At 38.3% G+C, this 23,275-nt stretch overlaps 1 protein-coding gene across 1 annotated transcript in view; it reads left to right on the top strand.

Moving 5' to 3' along the window:
- The window catches only part of LOC139127709 (vacuole membrane protein 1-like), a 104,492-nt gene that overhangs the window by 35,740 nt on the left and 45,477 nt on the right, over positions 1 to 23,275 (top strand). The window contains exon 3 of the mRNA XM_070693605.1: positions 14,144 to 14,234. Coding sequence (XP_070549706.1) covers positions 14,144 to 14,234 — 91 coding nt within the window. The remainder of the gene's footprint in view (positions 1 to 14,143; positions 14,235 to 23,275) is intronic.

The raw sequence follows: 23,275 nt of genomic DNA on the forward strand, positions 1-23,275 counted from the left end.
ATCCCTTGTCGACTTACACTATTTAGACCAAGAGAATCATGCTAAAATGGCAAGAAAAGAAAATGGAAAAACACAAGAAGTTTGTTTGCATTCCTTTGTTGGCATAATTTTCAAGAGCGAATAATTTTTTCGGCATATCTGATGATACTATACTGAAAACTGACCACCTTCAAAAGGCCATGTCCTTAGGAAGAAATGGCATGGAAAGGATAGTTTTTCGGAGTTTTGAAGGAAAATACTCATACTAACCTATCACGCTACCTTAAGATGATTTTGAGTTGTCAGTTCACATACTCTTATGTTCAAAATTATTCCGCCAGGTATCGGCTGTTAACAATTATGATGACAAAATTCCACTATTTGCTCCATTGAACTTGAAATTCACAATATTATTTTTTCTGAACTTTATTATCTACTATAGAGAGTCAAAATACTTCCACTCATAAAAACCAATAGCAACCAGTAACAGAACCCGATTTGAACACTGCCTGAACACGAATGGGCCTGGGCAGCATTTCCGTTACAATTTCAAAACTTGCGTACGATTTTACGCAACTGAGTTTTTATTTGTGTAAAATGTATTCAAAATGCGCACGGTAGGAATCAGTATCTGAAGTGAGCTGGGCAGTCTTTTCTGTAGAACTTGGGGGTTTCCTGTAATGCACATACTCTATTAACAAAAAACAACAACCTGGGGGCTTCAAGGTGTAGCTGAACGTTTGCCATGCCGTGATGCATGTCCCGTATATGATCGTTGAGCAGCCCAATGAGATCATGTTCAAAGAAAATACCTTCTGACTACGAAATTAGTGTTTTCAAGGGCCAACAAAAAGCAGATACTGTTCAAAGTCCAGCGGGACCTCTCAAGAATGCAACCCTACAGAGTCTAAATGGTCACCCGTAAACCACTTCCCAAATAACATGCGACGTAATGACCATTAATTAACTGTATTGTGTTACCAACAACGTAGACTCGATCGATTCTCGAATTTTTTGCATCTGTAGTGCCATTGTCTGTACAGAACTGATTGACATGACGTTTTGTGATGATGAAATACAATGTTGCATAAAGTGCTGCGGTCTGCTAAAGTCTAAAATGTTGCAATATCATGATAAATGTCACTTGCAAGCAGGTGCATATGTTCTATTTTTGTCCTGCATTGAACCACGTTCAGGCAATGTAGTGCGGGCCAAGTACGTCGTCTTCAAAAATTTCTGACGTAAGTGGTGGTCCATTTGGACCACCAACATTTGAATTTGGTGGTCCAAAATGAAAAAGTGGTGGTCTTTGGACGCAAGACCACCGTTAATTTCGAGCCCTGCAGGTATGTAAGATTAATCTCGATATAATATATTGAAGTTATGTTGAAACTGGCATTTTTTTTTATTTTTGGGCAATTTTTGCCTTTTTTGGTCAAAAATTTTTTCTCCTACAACTACTGATCTGGTAGCTTTGATATTTAGTGTACAGGTTTCTAGGGTTTATGTTAATAAGATATATTGAAATTAGGATGAAATCTGCAATTTTGTATTTTGGGGGGCAATTTTTCTCATTTTTGGTCAAAAAATTTGTTTCTCAAAATTTACCAGTCTGATTGCTTTGATATTTAGTAAACAGGTTCTTAGGGTTTTTGTTAATATGATATATTGAAATTAGGTTGAAATCCGGAATTTTGAATTTTTTGGGCAACTTTGCAAAACTGTCAATTTTACTGCTTTCATTTTGTATTTTTAAGATTAATTAGGGTGACGACTTCAGTCAGATATTTTAATCTCGAATAAGTTGGGAAATGTATACCCCATAAGCAGGTCAGAGTGGAATATTACTGATGAGGTGTGGAAAATTGATTATACTAAAGTTGAAATCATCTCTCTTGTCATATAGCCTAGTAGAAAGGTGACCATTAGAGTCAAATTCAAGTAAAATGTCCAGATATGAAGCAGAAGAGGCCGTTTCTGTAGTTTCTTTAATCTCCAATTCGATAACTCTGTTTTTGAACATTTTGAAGATCCTGCGATAAACCTAGCTTTGTAAGGTGTTTTGTTGAGCTTTGGTATCCAGTATAAGCTAGGCAACTTATTATGGTCATCCTTTGTTGTAATATTAAAATTATCCATGAATGACTTATGGTTTGCCAAAATTTCAGATTTGTTGAACATTGATTGTCTGTAAGTGGAGTTGGTGGAGGTCTTAGTTACACCAAGTTCGTCTATAAGACATTCAAAATAATACTTCTTACAGACAAATACAATGTTATTGGCAGCTTTATCAGCAGGGACGACAACATATTTGTCATGGATATCATTCAAACACTTAACAGCATCAGGATCTTTAAATACAGAATAGGGTCTTCTGCAAACATGTGAAGGTGTTTTTGCTAAAAAATCTTCTTCTTCATAACCGCTGGTCAGACAGCTTTGTTATTTGGTATACAGGTCCCTAGGGATGACCCAACGTAGATTTGTTCAAATTGTGAAGAAATATGCAAATGTGTATTTTTAAGGATTTTGTTTATCATTAGCTCCGCTGTCAGCGACGCGGAGCTTATCAAATAGGTTGATTTTCCGTCGTCTGTCATCGTCGTCGTCATCCGTCAACAATTGCCTTCTCCTCTGAAACCACAAGTCCAATTGCTTTGAAATTTTATATGCAGTTCACTTGGGGTAACCTCACTTAAGTTTGTTCAAATCGTGGTGAAATTTGCATATTTGTATTTTTGGGGCATTTTTTGGTGTTTTTTGGTAAAAAAATCTTCTTCTCTGAAACCGCTTGTTTGATTGCTTTAAATGTGATATGCAGTTTACTTAGGGTGACTTCAGTCAGATTTATTCAAATTGTGGTGAAATTACATATTTGTATTTTTAAGGCAATTTTTGTCATTTTTGGTAAAAAAATCTTTAAAAATCTTCTTCTGTCAGATAGCTTTTATATTGGTACATATGTACCTAGAGATGATCTTTTTCAGATTTATTCAAACTCTGCAGAAATATGCAAATTTGCATTTTTAAGGCAATTTTTGCCTTTTTTGGTCAAAAAATGTGTTTCTCAAAAAGAACTGGTCAGATAGTTTTGAAATTAGGTATACAGGTTTCTATAGATGAACTAAGTAATATACATTGAATTTCTGATGAAATCTGTAATTTTGTATTTTTGGGGCAATTTTTGCCATTTTTGGTCAAAAAGTGTGTATTTCCAAAATTACTCATCTGATAGCTTTGAAATTTGGTATGCAGGTTCCTACAGATAAACTAAATGATATTTATTGAAATTATGATGAAATCTGCAATTTTGTATTTTTGGGGCAATTTTTTCCATTTTTGGTCAAAAAATGTGTATTTCCACAACTATTCATCTGATAGTTTTGCAATTTGATATACAGGTTCCTACAGATCACCTTAATGATGTTTATTGAAATAATGATGAAATCTGCAATTTTTAGCTCATATTTGGTTTTGTATATAAATACCAAAAAGAGCTTATATGATGAGTCGGTGGCGTCTGTATGTCTGTATATTTGTGGGTATGTATGTGCGGATGTATGTCCATCACACACAAAGGCTCCCATACCGCCAAAGCTACCATCTCAGTATTTGGTGTACAGGTAGATGCAGGGGTTGAGATGTGACTTTGTTCAAATGAACATGTCAGTGTCAAAAATGTGCAAATGAGGTAAGAAAAAGGGAAATCCTGCAAATGTACAGGAGTGATGGCCAACGTCCATTGATCTTGACTCATTTGCTGTCATTGTTTATGAACTGTTACATATTAACAGACCAGCTGCAAACCATAGACAGTAGATGGGGAAGACCGTCTATGGTCCAACTAAGAGGGACTAACTGTTTCTGCTATGCATGTTGCTAAAGTTGACCTCCAGTACCTAAAGTTTCAGACCTTATTACTTTTGTCATTCTTTTTTTTCTTGTTTAAATATTTCTTGTTGTTTTTCTGGTTGTACTGTGTAGAAATCATTGTCAGAACAATAGAATTTTCCTGCACTGAACAGATAGAAACAACATTTATTGTTGATCTTTGGTACCCATACTGGTATATACCAATTCTGATCAAATTTGAGCGACACCATATAAGTGCGGTATTTTTTTAATTTTGGGGCAATTTTTTTCCAATTTTGGTCTAAAAATGTGTTTCTCAAAAAGTACTGGTCTGATAGCTTTGAAATTTGGTATACAGGTTTCTATAGATGAACTAAGTAATATATATTGAATTTCTGATGAAATCTGTAATTTTGTATTTTTGGGGCAATTTTTGCCATTTTTGGTAAAAAAATTTGTACTTCCAAAACTACTCATAGCTTTGAAATTTGGTATACAGGTTCCTACAGATGAACTAAATGATATTTACTGAAATTATGATGAAATCTGCAATTTTGTATTTTTGGGGCAATTTTTTCCATTTTTGGTCAAAAAATGTGTATTTCCACAACTACTCATCTGATAGCTTTGCAATTTGGTATACAGGTTCCTACAGATCACCTTTATTGAAATTCTGATGAAATCTGCAATTTTGAATTTTTGGGGCAATTTTTTCCATTTTTGGTCAAAAAATGTGTTTCTCAAAAGGTACTGGTCTAACAGCTTTGAAATTTGGTATACAGGTTTCTATAGATGAACTAAATTTGGTCTTTTTGAAATTATGATGAAATCTGCAATTTTTATTTTTGGGGCAATTGTTGCCATTTTTGGTCAGAAAATTTTATTCTCAAAAAACTACTCATCAGATAGCTTTGGTTGACATGTTCTTTATGGATGATCCGATGTGATATATTCAAAGTATGATGAAATCTTCAATTGTGTATTTTTGCAGCTATTTTAGCCACTTTTTTCTGGCCACTGCATTGAGCTATCAAAGATTTCCACCTTCTTCATCAACATGTGTCAAAAATAGTTATTGTCTATCTAAACACAGCTGAGCTATATCGGCCGCTAGGTCGCTTGTTTTTGTTCAAAACTTTATTTCATCAAAACCGCTCGTCTGACAGCTTGTATATTCGGGATGGAGGTTCCTACAGATAAACTAAATGGTCAGAAATGTTCAAAATGGGGCGATGTATGCCTTGTATTATTTTTAAATAATACTTTTATCCATTTTTGCTATATATTCAGTTGATTTTTAGTTGATTTTGCTAAAGCTACCATCTGCGCATGTGCACAATTGAAGGACAAAAATACACGTTGAAGAATCGAAATAGACGCCATCTTGTTTCTCGGACTAGTCTGATTTTTTACGTTGTAAACATTTCAGTGTGTATTTGAATATGTTTCATGAATGTATAGTTGACAGTGATGGTACTTTTGCCGACGTATGTAATTTTTGGTTCGAAAGGTGCCTTCGATCGACTGAACAATGATAGCCTCCGTAGGCGATAATCAATGGGTACCGGCGAAACTGGCGGCAGATGTATCAGTCTTACCAAGGACTACAATTAATATGCGCATGCGCATATAATAAGTCAGCCTAAATTGTTTGCAAGGACTATGGATACAAAACAGACGCCATTTTGTTTCTGAGTCTGGTGCGATTTTTTATGATTTAAACTTTAAGGTGTGTATATGATGATGTCTTGTGGATATGAAGTTGACAGTGATGGCACTTTTGTCGCTGTTGTGAATTTTTTGGCGCGAAAGGCTTGTTCCATCGACTGAAGAATTTTGGCCTCCGTATGGGGTACTCACCCAGTACTGGTGAATATTGATTTCGTTGCTGGCAAACCTGTAATTTCTACCGAGGAAGGCAATCCACCGGCCCGTAGTACATGTAGTATTTAAGTGGGTCTAGAGCGAGGCCACGCGCATGTGCATATAAGTAGTTTGTGCCATTGTGGAGTTAAAGATATGCCGTCCTCTCGACACAACGATAACTTTTGCATTTTCTGTTGCTTTTTTTGGTAATTTTGAGTTGTGTGTTGATTTTGACATCATTGTTGACTTCGGTCGCTAAAGACAGTGTGTGCTTATATGTTGATCGATTTACTTAAACGCCAAAGTCCCCTACAAAAGGGGGATTATAGTAAGACTATGCAGATGTGAAAAAGCCACGCTATGGGTAAGACGCACTCGATTTGCTCCGAGATTTCCAGAAATTCGACGTGTGAACGGCGTTAATTTCCGTCCAATCTCATACATGACACCTGTGAATGTATAGCGACTGCCTTTGTGTCGAGAAAATGTTGAAAAACACTGTTATTTAATACAGAGAACGCATATTTTCACAAAGCGTGGCTCCAGAATGTCCATTTGACCTCTGTTGTAAATGCTAATGTATGCTGCCAATCATGATTACTAAAATTCAAATTACGGCCTGGGCGATCTTGATCCCTGCGGAGCACAACTAACAAAGCGTACAGACTTATCACTAAAATCACCGTTATGTACCTAAACATACGCATACACAACCACATACAACGTACACACATGTAATGAACATGCAAGAAACGGCATTTTCTCTTTTGAGTGATTGGTGGTCCCAAAAAAACGTTTTGTATGTGGACCTGTAAAAAGTTATGAACATTGAGAGTCTTCCGTTTGGAAGGCAATCAAAATTTCATTTCTTCCTTCAGACATCGAAACTGAATCTTTTCTCTCACATTTTGAGGAATTACCTTTGGCATTGTGACAAGTTTGGTCATTGTTTATATCAGTTGATTCAATTCAGTTGAGCTGAGTGGACTTGAAATTTCAGCGTTGATCACATCGTTACCACTGTCTTAGACTTCGTCAACATTGCGTTGTTTGATTATCATCCACACTCATCGATGACGGCCGCAGCCCTGCACAGCTGTCCTGCGGGATTCATTACCAATGTATTTCAAAATACTTGACTGATCATTGACTGGTTTCCACCACAGAGCCTTCACATTCAAATTACCCGCCGTTCCATGTTGAAAGCAAGGGTGAAAACCGGTCCCGTTGGAAGTAGATTACTTATTGTTTCCTATTGTTGAAGTTTTCTGGCTTACATATCGTGAAATCAGCGTATATCATATGGTATTCAAATATGCATGCTCATCTATGGAACTACGGACAACTTTTCCACTACGTCTCAGTCACATGTCATTTGCATATTACGAACGGTCGTCGATGTTTTCCGAGGTTACCTATCCGAGGTAACCGGATATGCAACCTGCGCTTACTATACTTCAGGTCATGCCATTACATACCAAGCTCTAACTGGGGATCGTAACGTTTTAGATCAGTTTTACTCAAAATTTCTTCACCCTTTTCTGTGATTAGTTTCAAAATACCTAAACTTACACTGAAAATACGAATTGGTGAAGATTTGTTTCTCAAATTCATAATTTTTTTTGCATTTCTTCTTGTTATTTTTTTCCATGCGTCTTATAGCCGGTACCGGTTGCAAGCTGCGTGTAATCCGGCGTTCTTTATCGGTGACCGGCTATTATCTACAACATTGCCTACTAAAAAGCCATAAAGCAACAAACAGTAGAAGGTTCTAACTTACGATTGCTTACGATCACAATCTGCTGCCGTTCTTAGAGACTATAATTTATTTGCCTGACTTTCCCCTTATTGTTTATTTCTAGTGAGCGCGCTTGTACCGAACACGAGACACTCAGCTAGATTTGAACTCAATACAGTGCTCGAGGAAATTCTCTCCTGAACTAAGTCAAGACCTTCGTTTTGTATCTTCCTTCCGAGGCTCGGATATGTCCATTTCGATGACTGGTTTCCACCACAGAGCCTTCACATTCAAATTACCCGCCGTTCCATGTTGAAAGCCGGGGTTGAAGACCGGGTCCCGTTGGAAATCACAACAGAAATGCACACCTCAGACGCAAAAAAGCCTGCAGAAATTCAGAGATGTGTTGAAAGTCATGCATCGTAGCTGTTTTATTGTGTAAATTGTATGAGGGAAATTCGTGTCTGAACTCGGCGATATGTGCGCGGCCATTCTTTTTCCCAACTCCCTATATTTCTATTGCATGCACAGCAGCCATCGCTGTCTATCCAACTGTGATTTGAATTCAGTAAATTTTCGATCGGATTCGAACTCACAACGTACGGCATCCAGTCACCTAGCGAAGACATCACAGTCGAGAGGTAGGTCTGTCGGCCAGACCACAGCCCTTCGGCCACTCCACAAACCCTAGTTATAAGGTAGGCTCGAATTGTATGAACCCTGGACACTTCCCTAATATTCAGGCAAAGGTGATAATCGGTAGGCCCTGGTGTAACAGATAGTTTGTATTTCTCTGATAAGCCAACGACTAAGCAAGTGTTTAACCATCCCGCCCAGTGTTTGCCAACAACCAACGTCACTACCACGTTGCCTATTGTGCGCCCACGGCGCTGGACTTTGCCCTTTAACCCTTAAAGTGCCGCGTCGGTTTATAAACCGACACGGCATTCTCGCTCTCAGCGCCACGTCGGTATATAAACCGACAGTGGTTGCGTTCTATGCTTATGCCTAACTCAGCTATGCATTGCCGAACTCAGCCAGAAGGAGGGTATTCCTGACCCTTTGAACCCAGTTTAGTACCATATAAGGACTAAAATAATGACATCATGCAGCCTAACAATCAAAAATTCCAGTAATTTATGCGAACTTTCTTCAAAAGAGGTCAGCGGTTTTCATGAATATTTAATCAGGTCTGCAGTTTCACCCGTACGCGGATACGGCCACAGTGCATTGAACGAAACACGTACGTACGTTTTGAAAGCTTTACCATGCCGTAGACATGGAAGACAACTATATTATGCCAAGCTACTGCCCTCTGGGTGATAGAAATGATAGATTTTACAGTTTTTTTGAGAATATTTTACGGAAAAATGACGCGATTTGCTGACCAAATCGATCGCGATAGTGAACTTCGAACGTATCGGCGGCCAAGATGGCGGCACTGTGTGATGCCTAACTCTCGACATGGAACCCGAGGTTAAGGTTTTCGAAGTCCAAAACATGCAAGATTGAGAAATTTGTAAGGATTTGGTTAAATTGAAGTGTATTTTGTGAATTTTCAAGCGTTGGACTGCCAAAAAGCCCCTTTAAACTGTTGATATTTGACCTCCGGCCGTCCTGGAGGCATGGAGCGGACGCCATGACAGTCGACCCGGTTTGTAAATGAAATGTAGTTGTTCCGAACTGTTGACATTGCGAGACATTTCCTACGTGTTACGCATTTTTTTAACTGAAATAAACCGGACATGAACCTTTTTTTCTCGATACTTTGTGGTTTCTTTCCATTTCGTGGCGGATTTTGTGGCATGCTTGTCAAAATACGTGATCAAACTTGGCGAACGGATTGACTAGTATGTATGGTAGTACGAGTCCGTGACTCGATAAGCCACAGATAGTTACACACGCGTACGTGAATTAAACTAATGTAAGTTGGGTCAAACACCAAAATTAATCGATGAAAAGGTTAGTGAAATGTGTTTTTTGTCTTCAACTCTTCATTATAATTAAACCGGCAGTTCAAACTATACAGAGTCAGTTGAATATGCCCTATAGTTGTGTGCATGTGATGCACAATAGTTACCCCTCCATGTACAATATGGAACCTTGTTGTCTCTATGTATGCAAATTAATTGTTGTGTTTACAGGCAAACAAGACTATAATTGATTTCTTCTAACTTTGACGACAGATTTTAAATAACACTAACAAGAAATCGTATGATAGATAGTAAACTGATGACAAAGTGGATATGTACACTGAATTTTTCTCTGGAAAATCATTTCCACTAGAAGAAATAAAATATATAAGCAAGCAAACAAATACAAACAAACAAACAAACAAATACAATAGACAAGTAAACGACAATGCTTGGGCAATGCAATCATGCCGATGCTCCATACACAGTAGTTGTCAATCTACATTTAATGTACTGCATGTAAAATATTATTTGTATTTTTGTAGAGATGCATTTGCACAGGAAGCATTTGTATTATTTTGAAAGACACTAATTGTTTGTTTGTTTTTGTTTATTATTTACGTATGATGTTACATGATGCTGAAATCGTGTACCTGAATTCGTGTCTTTCCATAACATGAAAATTTTATTCAAGTTTGAAGGCCGTTGATGAATTTTATACATTTTTAGAAACTTTTTATCATTTTCAGTGAATTTGAACAAAAAACGTGCATTTTAGCCCAATTTTACACCTTCAATGTGTAAATTGAAACTTTTCATTGTCATAGAGAGCTTCTTCATATCCTGAGCTTTGGAAATAATAATGGGTTGTTAGGGTTTCTCGTCACAGAAAATGAACTGCACCGGTCTGAAAAATGCATAACATGTTGAGAAGTTGGTTCAAAAAGTCCTGGCCTGGCAGTTGCATTGCATAGAAAGTCTAAGGCTCTTTAAGGGTTAAGAAGTACGCGCATTTAAGACTCATGGTATGATCCGACATGGCATGATCGTAGATGATTGAGATTGCATTCAGCACGATCACGGTCTGTTTCTAGCTCCATGCGATAAGTAATGTTGTTTGTTACACTGTTGTTACCTATATTTCCACGAAAATACCATCAGAATTTCCTTGTGGCTACTTGAAATCGTGCACTTGCATGCATGTAATTGTCAACATTACTATGCTTGAATGTACTTGACTCCTTATTACGTTGACTGCAGAGTGCACATATGTGTACGTGTGCAAGTCACCCCGTATCATAATCAAAACATTTTAGTATTGCAACGTTTGAGCTGCCCGAAGCCAGAATTTACAGTTTACGAGAAATTTATCTCACATGTAAAACTGAGTTCTACTGTGAACGAATGCAAGCTATGTTAAATAACTATCGTGAATAGCAGCATATTATAAATATTTTGTACCTACCACTGTATCACTATCAGAAAATCAGAAGGAAACAAACCAGTCAGAGCATGGAGCTACACTCTATGGTCAGAGAAACTGTGGTCAGGATGATGCTGTCCAATTTTAACATTTGTCTCTTAGCACACACCAGATACTTATGACTGTCTCACAACATTTCCATATCATTTTATATTCAGTTTTTATGATATTTAGTTTGCTTTTCACCATATTGTATGTCCTTCCCTGCATTACGTAATTTTGGTTTTTGCCTACACACACTTGAAGGGTAAACTTATTTAGTCTCATAGATTAAGATGCATGGTTGACTTCACATGATGGTGTGGGGAGTGTATGGTGTGGGGAGTGTAACAAGCAAATGTTTTTTAATCAATGACCCAAATTTATTTTCTATTTGATTGACAATAGATACATGTGTAATCAATGCCAACAGTCCAGTTTAAGTAATTTGGTTTAGATTAGCCATTGTCCACGTATGATACATAGTTTGTTGCTAAATTTTTCTCCCGTTCCGCATTATATAAGTTCACCATTTCCTGTTTTACATATTTTTTATCCTATTTGCCATTTTTGGTGAGGCCATCCTGAAATGAGCTATCAAAGATATCCACCTTCTTCATCAATACATGTGTCACAAAAAGTTATTCTCTACATAACATAGCAGAGCTCTGTCGACTGTTAGGTCACTCGTTTCTGCAAAACCACTGGTCAGACAGCTTTAATATTTGGCATACAGGTCCCTGTGATGACCTTAGTGAGATAATGTCAAACAGTCAGGAAATACTTAATTTTGTATCCATGTCTATAGAAGCTTCAGGGACATTGGCCCGATGTTTTAGAATTTTTTCCGTAACACTCAAGAACAAAAGTTTGTATACTCAATTGTGAAAATGGCGTCAGTTGGTACTTGGTAACAGTAGTTCAGCCTGCATGTTGAGTCAGCCACAGTCGGCATTTGTAGCTGCTTCAAATTTCATTCAACCTTGGCATATAGACATTGTATTGTAGTGAGCATGTCAATTAATGGTGTTATACCACTCATGGTCATGTGACACATTGTTCTCACCGTACGTTTATTATCGAAACACCAATTGTTCTTATGCAAATAAGTAAACCATAACGGTTTATTAATATGGAAATTAGTAAACCTTACAGTTTAATGAATAGACTTCATTATCATATGAATACAGACGTAAGGTTTACTACTTTCCATATCAAAGTACGCATAAAGGTTTACTTATCTACATACAAATGAAAATTAAACATCTGGCAGATTGTACACATGCACTTTTAATGAACTAGCGAAATTACATTTCAATGACAACTTATCACCGTGTTGATTTTGAATGAAAATATGGCCTGATGAACTTGTGTACGAGGTTATTAAACGTAGTGGTATCTGACAAGCAGCACGGAGAATGGTACTCTTCAACTTTTACATCAACTTTTGTCACAGGTTGTGGGGATTGTAAAGCGTTAGACACGGTTTTCTGCAGGAAATTGCTGATACGCAGTGTACGTGCGAAATTCTTCATCAGGACGATGACCCGTGCATTCTTTAAATAGTTGTTCATCGAAGCCCTTATTCATACAAAGAAGTTTCTGCAGCAACCTGAATTTAATGAAAATAATCAATAATTGAAAAATATTGCCGTCGAAAAGGAATGACATTTGAGCGGAAAGTAATGGAATCCCACACTTGAAACTCCGTTCAAAGGACAACACTCAGCGGGCGGGATAGACCCATTGCATCGAACGTTTCAAATATTATGTCACATTAAACTGGCCTTTCGAAAACACGATGGAAGAAACAATAACGATAACATTCACGCCGGGAAAATGTAAGAAAATAATTGAAACTAACCTGCCCGAATGGCCGGTATGATATCCAGATATTCCACACATCCGCAAATGAATATTTCGCTGCTTTTAACTGGAGTTGCTTTAAGTTTCTCGCTTCGGGTACGTCCCCATGCATCCGACACTGATCATGACACGCCTGATCCGGTAGATTTGCGTGTATTTTGAAGTACGCGAGATCCTTATATTTCAGTCAATTGTGCACTGTTCACGGCAGCAGGAAATCTTTCACTTTCATGTTTGCCGTTAGGTAAAATCCTCTCTGTCATCCAGTGGTATAGCGTTATCAAACTGCGAGCAAAACTGTTCCACTTCGCTTGATTACATTGTGTCGGAGATATACAAGTATGCGTCCATACTGGTGGCGTGGCCGATGCACAGTGACATGCACATGCATCATACCACGTGGCAAATTGATATGCACCTGGAACAGTGCCGTCAGTTTGTTAGCCAATGAGAAAGCTGTATTAAACTATCTATTGTGTCAGAATTTCAATCCATAACGCACCAGGTGTTTTTAAGGCGCAATGCAAATTGTTCATTCTGATAGCACCGCACAACTAGGTCATGATATTTTTCAAATTTCATCTTTTTTCGTGGTATAAGTAGGTAATTGTACAGGTTCTCGTGTGTTTACAATTCTAAACCTCACGGCTTTAGCTGGCAAGTTGTAAACCGCACTCGGCCTTCGGCCTCGTGCGGTTTACAACATGCCAGCTAAAGCCGTGAGGTTTAGAATTGTAAACCCCTCGAACCCGTACAATTACCTATACTAATCAGCGTAAGCTGCGTTGACTTGTTTTTACTATTTTTCATACAGTTTGCATGGTAGTTTCAATACTGCTTTTGTTATGTTGTTCATGTTTCCAATAAAACATTGTTCATATTTGTTAAACAGTTGTTTGCATTCCCATATTTATTGTCCAGCTTACTTCAATGCCCCTGAGGTTTACCATACTTCTACAAGTATAAGTCCCCCGGTCCGGCAACACTACACAGCGATAAAACTACGGGAGAGGCTCAATACATTTTATTTCATTTTCAGTATGTTTTTTTTTTCAATTCCCAAATATTATATTTCATTTTTAGTATGAACTTTCGAAGCAATTACTAGCTGATTATTGTGATGATCTTTCAGATGCAGATTATGACTATTTTATGATGATGATTACTGATGAAGGTGAACTGAAAATATATGCTACAAACCTTAATTTTGATAAAAATTGTTAACATCTCTGTATACAAATGGTATGGAAAATCAGGTATGCAAGTGTCACCAAATGATCACAATCACAAGTACTCAAAAAATTACAGCGGATAGGAGGGGGAAACCCTGCTCAGTCGCTCCAATCTCTTGCCATCTGATATTTTATTCAACTATCTGAACTAAAACTTAGAGATGACCCTGTATGTACTGTATTGCTATGCTACCTTGAAAAAAGGTTTACATATCATGTCTGCTCTTTTTTTCAGATTATGGCATAGTAAGTGTAGAGTTGCTTTCATACTTATTGTGATCGGATCTTTAGTCACAGCTTATCACACAAAAGGCGCTCACCAAAGGGTAAGTAATGAAAAATTGATTCCATCATAGGAAAGTTTCAGCAGAGTAGGATTTAGAAATAAGTTTTTTATTCCCCACGGACACCGTCCGGGGGGACTTATAGGTTTGGTCATGTCCGTGCATGCATCCGTCCGTCTGTGTGTTCGTCCGTCCGTTCACGCAGATATCTCAGAGATGCCTCAAGTGATTTCATTCAAACTTCGTACAAGGATTACTTCATAAGTCATACATATGCACGTTGATTTGTTTTGTGATACGATCCAATATGGCCGCCATGCGGCCATTTTATTACGATTTTCAGCTACTGTAGACTTAGCTGTGGAAACGCAGCTACCTGTTGGCGGGGTAGCGTGCATCGCTATGCAGGTCGTCAAACGGTCAACCCTGCCATGGATAGCTGCGGGCCAACTACCAGCGAAAGTGGGTCCATTTCAACGACACCACTTGTATTGGAACTTTGAACGGCAAAATAAACCAAAGTGCGTCTAATTCAATAAAATATGACCTATACCTGCCTGAACTCTGATTATTGCTCATTCCCTAACTCCTTTTGTGAACAAAATCTCTTACTCATTTATGCATTTCGGCTCATTTTCCAAGGAGTTCTCATGATTTTCACTCTGGCAGTGAACTTTGACTTCTATTGATACGCTAATAAGGACGTCGCGCGTTTGAACACAAATAGCATCATATGATGAGTCATGTGACCAGTCACGTGTCCTGGAAATTCAAAACTTATGTATGAGACAGCGTGTTCATTTTTAGCCGGATGCCGGCCAAATTGACGGCTACTTTCGTATTTTGGCCGGCTACTTTACAGCACTGTTTCGCTCTCTGGCCCGGAAATTCTGGTTTTGATAACAATAATTAGATTTGTTTGGTGGTCTTGCAAGCCGCAGATAATATTTCAGAAGTGCCCATGTGGCTATATGTAGTCTAGCAATTTACGCGGTGAACTTGTTGCTATCACTGTAGTACCGCGATCAGCGAACGTGTTGTACTATACACTGGGCATCGCTCTCGAGGTCAACCTCGCTCGCCCGATCACAGCCCAAATTATTCCGACGTTCACATTGGGTATAGCCGAAAATTGGACTTCCATACAATTACGTTATGCCCGCGAATAGCCGACCATTTCCGAATGAAGCCGACTTTTGTTTCGCTCAAACGCAGAAGAGAAAGTCGACGCTTGAGAGCTTTGGTTTTCTGCGTAAGAGTAGGGCCTAGTCTGATGGGTTTGGTAGGTTTTTGATCAAATCTAAAGCGACCACAAGTTACTGAGTCTCACTGTTCATACTTTCGAAACGCCACGTCAATCTATCCATGGTCGATCACGATGTCAATATTCAACTCAAGTCTATCGACATCGCGCTTTGTGGAGGGGCTGTGGTTGTGTGCATCGCGGAAGAGAAAGTCGACGCTTGAAAACTTTGATTTTGTGACTTTGTCTGTTGGTTATGGGAGGTTTAGGTCAAATCTAAATAAACAAAAAATTACTTGGTCTCACTTTTCGTACTTTTGAAACGCTACGTCGATCACAGTGTCAAATTTCAGGTCGACCGATATCGCGTTGTGTGTACTGTGTTACAATTGACTACCAGTGTAGTACAGGCTGGCGTTCAGTGTCGTTTATAGTTTGAGGTTTTATCAAACATGAACACTGAAATTTAGCTCTCTTTTTCAATTATATTCAACATCAGCAAAAAATCAATAATCAGCTCGCGGATTCGTTTTATTGTGAAATTAGTACAGTGAATTAAAATCACTGAAAATTGTGTTCCTATAATTCATTGAATGAATAAACTCTTTGATTTTACTGTATCTTCAATCAAGTTTATTTAAATCAGTAAAACACTTTGTACAGCCAGCTGGTCAGGATTCTAGCGGATCGTTACCTGGGTTGTGAAAACCCTAGGCCCCATTCTATGATGTATTTCAAAATGTTTGTTCAAGTCATGAGCTAAACATAATTCTACACAACAGTCTGGTGAAATTTTGCTATTATCCTTGTCAACTGAATGTAGTTGACAGGCCCAAGTGATATCAAATTAATTTTTCTGACTTTTTTTAAAACTTTATCCCTTGAAAACATGTTGTAATTGGCAATGATAATGATTATTCTGTATGCTGAAACGGTCTTTAATACTGTACAAGAATGCATAAAATTACTCAAAAATGTCTTCAAAATTTAAAAATTTCTTGCCCATCCCCGTCCCTGAAACCCTACACTTTAGTGTATGTTGAAATAGCCTTTTACACACTGTATAAGATGCATGAAATTGCTCAGAAATGTCTTCAATTTAAAAATAATCCTTAACACTCTCATGCTGAAATGGTTTTTCATACAGTACAATAATGCATGAAATTACTCCAAAATGTCTTCAAATTTTAAAAATTTCTTGCTTGCTGAAACCCTCCCTCCTGTGTGTATTGGAATAGCCTTTTATACACTGTATAAGAATGCTTGAAATTGCTTAGAACTATCTCCCCCCCCCCCCCCCCCCCCCCCCCGCCCAGGGAACCTGGTTGCACACATTAGCTAACCGCCTACTTTTCTGAATTTTCCGCCTACTTCAAAAATTTTGAGAACCCTGTGAGAAATTGGGAAATTTCATGCTGATTCAGAAAATATATATGGTTCATTGGTACTTACTTAATTTTTACTCTAAGCAGTGTTGATGCAATGACCACACCCCAGATTTTATCAATATTTACATAAGGTGCCTGGTATATACGAATACATTGGCCTTGGTAGTCAAGGGGTTAATGAACTTTGTAATTAGGTATTCGGTGAAACCTGCTACAGATATTGATCCGATAAATATCTAATTGTGCCATAAAACATTGAGCAGTGTCAGGTCAATTAAGGGTTCATTTGCATATTTAATGAACTTTGTAATTAGTGATATTACTCCAAAACTACAGCATTAAATTTGATGAAAAATGCTACAGATTTTTTATCTGGCAAATATCTCATTGTACTGTGAAACATTGAGCATTGTCAAGTTAATAAATAGCTCATTTACACATTTTATGAAGTTTTGTAATTAGTCACATAATACTGAAATAAATGCACCGAATGTGATGAAATCTGTTGCAGATACCCAACAGATATATCTGACTGTGTTGTAAAGCATGATTTAGTAATGTGAAGTTAATTAGGGGTTCATTTACATATGTAATAAACTTTGTAATTAGGTATATAACTCTGAAATTATTGCACCTAATGTAGTGATACTTGGTACAGATATTGATCTGATATAAATATCTAATTGTGCTATGAAACATTGAAAAGTATCAAGTTAATTAAGGGTTCATTTGCATATTCAATGAATGTATATGCATATTCAATGATATTACTTTAAAATTACAGCATTAAATGTAATGAAATGTGCTACAAATGTTGATCTGATAGATATGTCCCATGAAGCATTGAGCAGTGTCACGTTAAAGTCCATATATTACCTATATATATATTTTTTATTTTTTTACTATAACTCTTATTGGAGTCATGTGTCAAAAGCTGGTGTCATTTTATTCATTTCTGTTGATAAATAAATGCAATCTTGCTATAAATTCACGGCTTGAGAAAAAAAATTCTGTTTGAGCCACGCCCTCATCTGTGACGTCACATGAGGCAATTGTTATGCAAATCAATCTATGCCTCCTGCTGTACCGTACATACACAGGCAACAATGGCGTCAAATTTAAACTCGGCGAGCGCGAATAAAGAGATAGTTTTTGGACTCGGAGTGTATGATTCAGATGATAATGAGGAGTCTTTAGCTCTACGGTACATGACTATTGTTCAGGAAATTCAGAGCCACGGCCGTATAGGTTTTGAGCCAGCGAGGTGCGAGTATCTCCCCAACCTGCGGATCAATGGGCCAAGCGACGAAATACCTTCAGACCCAGGTTCATCCGAGCCTTCACAAGTGGGAAACATAGATAGGTAGTAATAAGAATCATTTAGGCCTTCGATTTTATGATAAATATGCCCAAACAAAATATTCTGAAAGCGGCTGTGTGAAACTCGAAATCATAACTCTGTCTGTCATCAGATGCCGATACGCGTCTGAGTAACAGGCCTGGGTAACGAGAAGAGGGCACCCGGTATACGCGCCACGTTGAACTCAGCATCGCACTTAAATGTCTTGTGTATGCCCATTGTTTTAGAAACGCTTAAAAAATCATTTTTGACATTTATGTAATAAACAACGAGATGAAACCACGATTATTTATTTCCCTTGTTGTTGTCCACTGTGTCATGGACGTAAAATAAAACTACACTGCTGTACGCACAGTGCATACACGCTATTTGTGTCGGAAGTTTACGGTACAATTAGTCATCATCACCTTCCCTGCAGCTGTAGTGGCATGGGGCCGTTTTGTCCGTGATGTACCTGAATATAATCATCGTTGGTGGAGTTTTGATCTGCTTCTCCAAAGTTATCCGACGGTACTGGCACAGCAAACGACCTTCCCCGCGTTCCGGAAATAACTACTGATATTCGTGCTGCGTTAGTTCCTTGAACCTTCATTCCTTGGTGAAGTGAATTTGTCATCACTGAAGAAGCCGACCGTAGCCCTTAAACAAAATGTAGCCAATTACAGACTACAGACTAAAAAATAGTTGCAACAAAGTAGGTAATTTTCGACGTTCTTGATGGAAACAACACAGTCATGACACTGTGATTCGTGTGATTGGTTGAAAGTTGATAATAAAAGTCTAATTGTATACCACGTTACTTTGAGTGACAGAATATCAGTCTCCTGTCGTTATTTTTAGCTCACATTTGGTTTATACCAATGTGAGTTTATCGTATAAATGAAGTCGATGGCGTCTGTATGTATGTATGTATGTATGTATGTACTTACAGTATGTCCGTCAACATCAAAAACACGCAAACCGCTGCACATTTCAGCTTGGTATTTGGTGTGTGGATGCATCCTGGGCTATAGGTGGGATTTTCTTCAAATGAAGTCTGCATTGCCAAAATTATGCAAATGAGCTTACAACAGGTGAAAATGGTCAAAAATTAATATCTCAAAACCGCTGTTTTGATTGCTTTGAAAATTTGTGTGCAATTTAATTACCTTAGGTGAACCTTATACAGTTTTATGAATATTGTGAAGTTTTCCCTAATTTTGTATTTTTGCTGAATTTTTTGGTGATTTTTCTTCATTTTCAGTAAAAATTCTTCTTCTCTGAAACCACCAGCCCAATCGCTCTCAATTTGGGTTCGATCTTTGCACGGGTGTTACTCTTCTAATTTGTTGAAATTATGACAAAATTGGGAAAATTACTATTTTGGAGCAATTTTGTCATTTTTGGTCAAAAAATCTTATACAGTATTTTCTTTTTAAAACCCCTGGACAGACAGCTTTTGTATTTGGTACACAGACGTACAGAGTCTGAGATGACAATAGTTAGATATGTGGAAATTGTCCTGAGATACACAAATTTGTATTTTTAAGACAATATTGTCATTTTTGGTCCAAAAAACTTGTTCTCAAAATTACTTGTTTGATAGCTTTGTAATTTAGTATAAAGTCCCGAGGGATGTTATTAGATAATTTTCTGCTCAAGGTGTTGGGAAACCCCCAAATTTGTATATTTTAGGTAATTTTCTCAGTTTGTGACCTTAAATGACCTACAACAACCAAGGATATGTTGTGAGACAGTTTTGAAGACTGTGAACATAATTTTGTCATATTGGGTATCAAATTGTAGGAAAATTTGATCCAGAAAACAAAGCTGAGGTGAATTTTTTCATTGCGGACCAATGTTTGCATCTTTTCTATGTAAGACATACAAGAACTGATGAGAAATTTGGATCCAGGATAATTCAATTTGGATCCAGGATAATTCGAGATGTTGTAATCACCGCCCACAGTGGAAGGCATTTCACCATCTGTAACTTACTTAGGTGCTGTTTACATTAGAATGATAACACTCATCACATTAATTAAAAACTCCCCAAGGTTGTAAATACATTTCCTGGCGTTATGTAATACCAAGGGATGGAACATTTGATATTCAGGAGGGGGTAAGGTCTAGAAGATTGATGATGTAGCATTGCTTTTTTACCAGATCCCTTGTACATTTTTTTACCCACTCCCACCTTTTCTTTTTATCAAACCTTCTCTGTCTATTTTTGTTGTTGACATTTGCTTATGTATTTAGGATCTGCTTGTCCCGTTGCTATAGAAGTTGACATGCATGTTCCTAAAGATGACCTCCACTACCTAAGTTGGAGACCTTATTTGCTTTTGTCATCTTGTTTTCCTGGTTTAAATATTTCTCGAATGGACCAATTCAAACCGAATATGTGAGCACACTGTCCTTGACGGTATTTTTTCTTGGTTGCCATTGGTGATTTCAGTTTGAATGTTTGAATGAGAAAATTCGGTGTGCCCAGTGAGAAACCAGTGCAGTGACCTCTTGGCGGTAACCTTTCTACCTTCTGAACTCTCATTGAAATGTCTCGTCAAACTAGTATATTTAATTTATTCATAAGGTAATCGCAACCAGCAAACGGGCCGATTATCGCCCAATTCAACATGAGTGCGGATAGCTGGAAATGCTGAGGAGGTTGCAGTGTGTGGAGGAACTCAAGCGGAACCGTCACGTCAGCAGGAAACTCAGATTGCAGGTACTGTTGATAGCAAAAAACGAAAGATTGTACGAAAGTACAAGCCAGAATGGGAAGCTGCTCTTCCTTGGTTGGAGAAACGATGGGTTGTTGTCGATTCAAAGAAAGTTGAGCGAATGTTTTGTCGTATTTGTTTGAGTTCTGGTAAAATAAATGCGTTTACTGGAAATGGATGTGGCGATTTACAACGGTCTGCTCTCACCCGCCATATGGGCAGTGAAGATCACAAAGCCGCAGTCCAATTCAAGATTTCCTCCGGAAAAAAGGCCTTTAGAGGAAGCCGTTCGCCAATCAAACGCCAAAACTCTGTCATCTCAAGCAGCTATGCTGAGAACCGTATATTTCATGGCCAAGTCGGAAATTGCCGACCACAAATTCGCAAATCTAATTCAGCTGCAACAGCTCAATCAGTGTTCTCCTCTCATTGATGCCAATACGTACACTCATCATGACAGCATTGAAGAGATGCAGAATGCGCTGTGTGAAGTTATATCAAAGATGATATCGCTGACGAAAATAGTTCGGTAATATCCATCATCATTGACGAAACTGTCAACATCACCATTCAGAAGAAATTAATAATTTATCTACGTGTTTTGAAAGGAGGTTGTCACAAAACCGTTTTTGCTGGAAATGTGACGATTGTTGCCGGGGACGCTGAAACTGTCACTGATGCTGTTCTTGCCTCCCTACAGTCGCGAAATATTGACGTTCGCAAAGTGGTCGGTTTGGGGTCAGATGGCGCAAGCGTTATGACAGGTCGTCATAATGGTGTCGGAGTCCGTCTACAGCGTCTAAATCCATATGTGGTTCATGTACGGTACACTGTTGCCTTGGCTGCGTCAGATGCTACAAAGGGTGTGGTAGAAATTGCCAAGTATCGCAGTGTTGTAAATTCTGTGTATCTGTATTTCGAGTATTCTGCGTCGAGGTACGAAAGATTGAGAGAACTGAACAAAGCGCTTGACAGTTGTGACTTCCTAAGTTTGAAACAACCGTGTGCTGTCAGATGGCTGTCGCTCTCTCGTGCAGTACAATCCGTCGGGGTGTAACTGGCCAGCTTTTGTCCTTGAACTTGATGAAGACGCCAGTTTACGAAAAAACGCAACAGCTGATGGCTTACTTAAGCAAATAAAGACTTTTGCTTTTATCGCTACAACGCACACTCTTCTTGACGTCCTATCATGTATGGACAGACTGAACATGGTTTTTCAGCGTGATGATGTAAATCTATCTCAGATTAAGGTAGAACGCACCTCGGGGACAGACATTCGGACTCTCAAACTTTTACAGTTCTCTTCTGATATACCACATGTGGGGGTTCATTTTAAACCTCTTGGTGAAAGAAAACTTTTCACCGGCTTAGTTTTTTGAAATTCGAAAATTTTTATTTTTCGCCATAGAGTTAACACAGGGATGGCGGCCATTTTGAATTTCTAATATCGGTAAATCTTGGGTTATTTCTTTCTCTAGAACCAAAATTTGCACGGTGACCCCCTATTTTTATTCTTGATTTTGAAAGAGAATGATTGAAAGATTCCTTGAGGAAAGTTAGAGCGAAAGTTTAAGTCTTTCACTTTCGAGGTGCATATTACCTTAAGACCATGGTCAGCGCGACAATTGCTTCCTTGGAAAATCTGCGAAATGAGGATATGTCTGGCCACAATGAACGCCGGTTTATGGCTGAGTTTCGTCAAAATAATCGACATTTCTGGGGTCATCACTTGTCATTCGCTGGGAAGACAAATGTCACAGCATACTGCACTGTCCGCCGATCATTCATCAGCCACCTAATCGACAGTTTACATGACCGTTTTCCGGATGACGCTCTCAGTATTCTGAACTGTCTAGACACTGTTTTAAATCTAAACAACTATCCAAATGACGCAGCAGCATTACGTGACCATGGAATCGCGGCAATTGAACAACTCGCCAACTTTTACGGACAGCCAAAAACAGTTGGAGATGAAAACTTTCTGCCGATGTTAGATGGCAACGAGTTGTTACAGTCATTTCCAATGGTTTAAAGAAATGATAGTCGGTATCGGTGGAGTACGCACCCTGGCTGATGCCTGCCGGATCATCATTTGCGAATACGGAAATATTTTCCCAGCCTTCAAGACCCTGGCTTCGATCGCGACTGTTGTTCCTGTTTCGAGCGTGCCATGTGAACGTGGTTTCAGCGCCCATAACAGACTCAAGACATCTCAGCGAAGTTAGCCGACTGTCAGAAAATCATGTTACACGCTCATGACAATCTCTCTCGAAGGACGGGATGTGCGTGACTTCAACATCGACCACGCGGTAGAGATCTCCAACAGAACAAAACGCGGAAAGAGAGTAATTCAGACAGACAGAGACAGAGAGGAGTACAGTTTTTGACTT

The sequence above is a fragment of the Ptychodera flava genome, unplaced genomic scaffold (assembly GCF_041260155.1).
Source record: "Ptychodera flava strain L36383 unplaced genomic scaffold, AS_Pfla_20210202 Scaffold_35__1_contigs__length_1935909_pilon, whole genome shotgun sequence".
NCBI lineage: Eukaryota > Metazoa > Hemichordata > Enteropneusta > Ptychoderidae > Ptychodera > Ptychodera flava.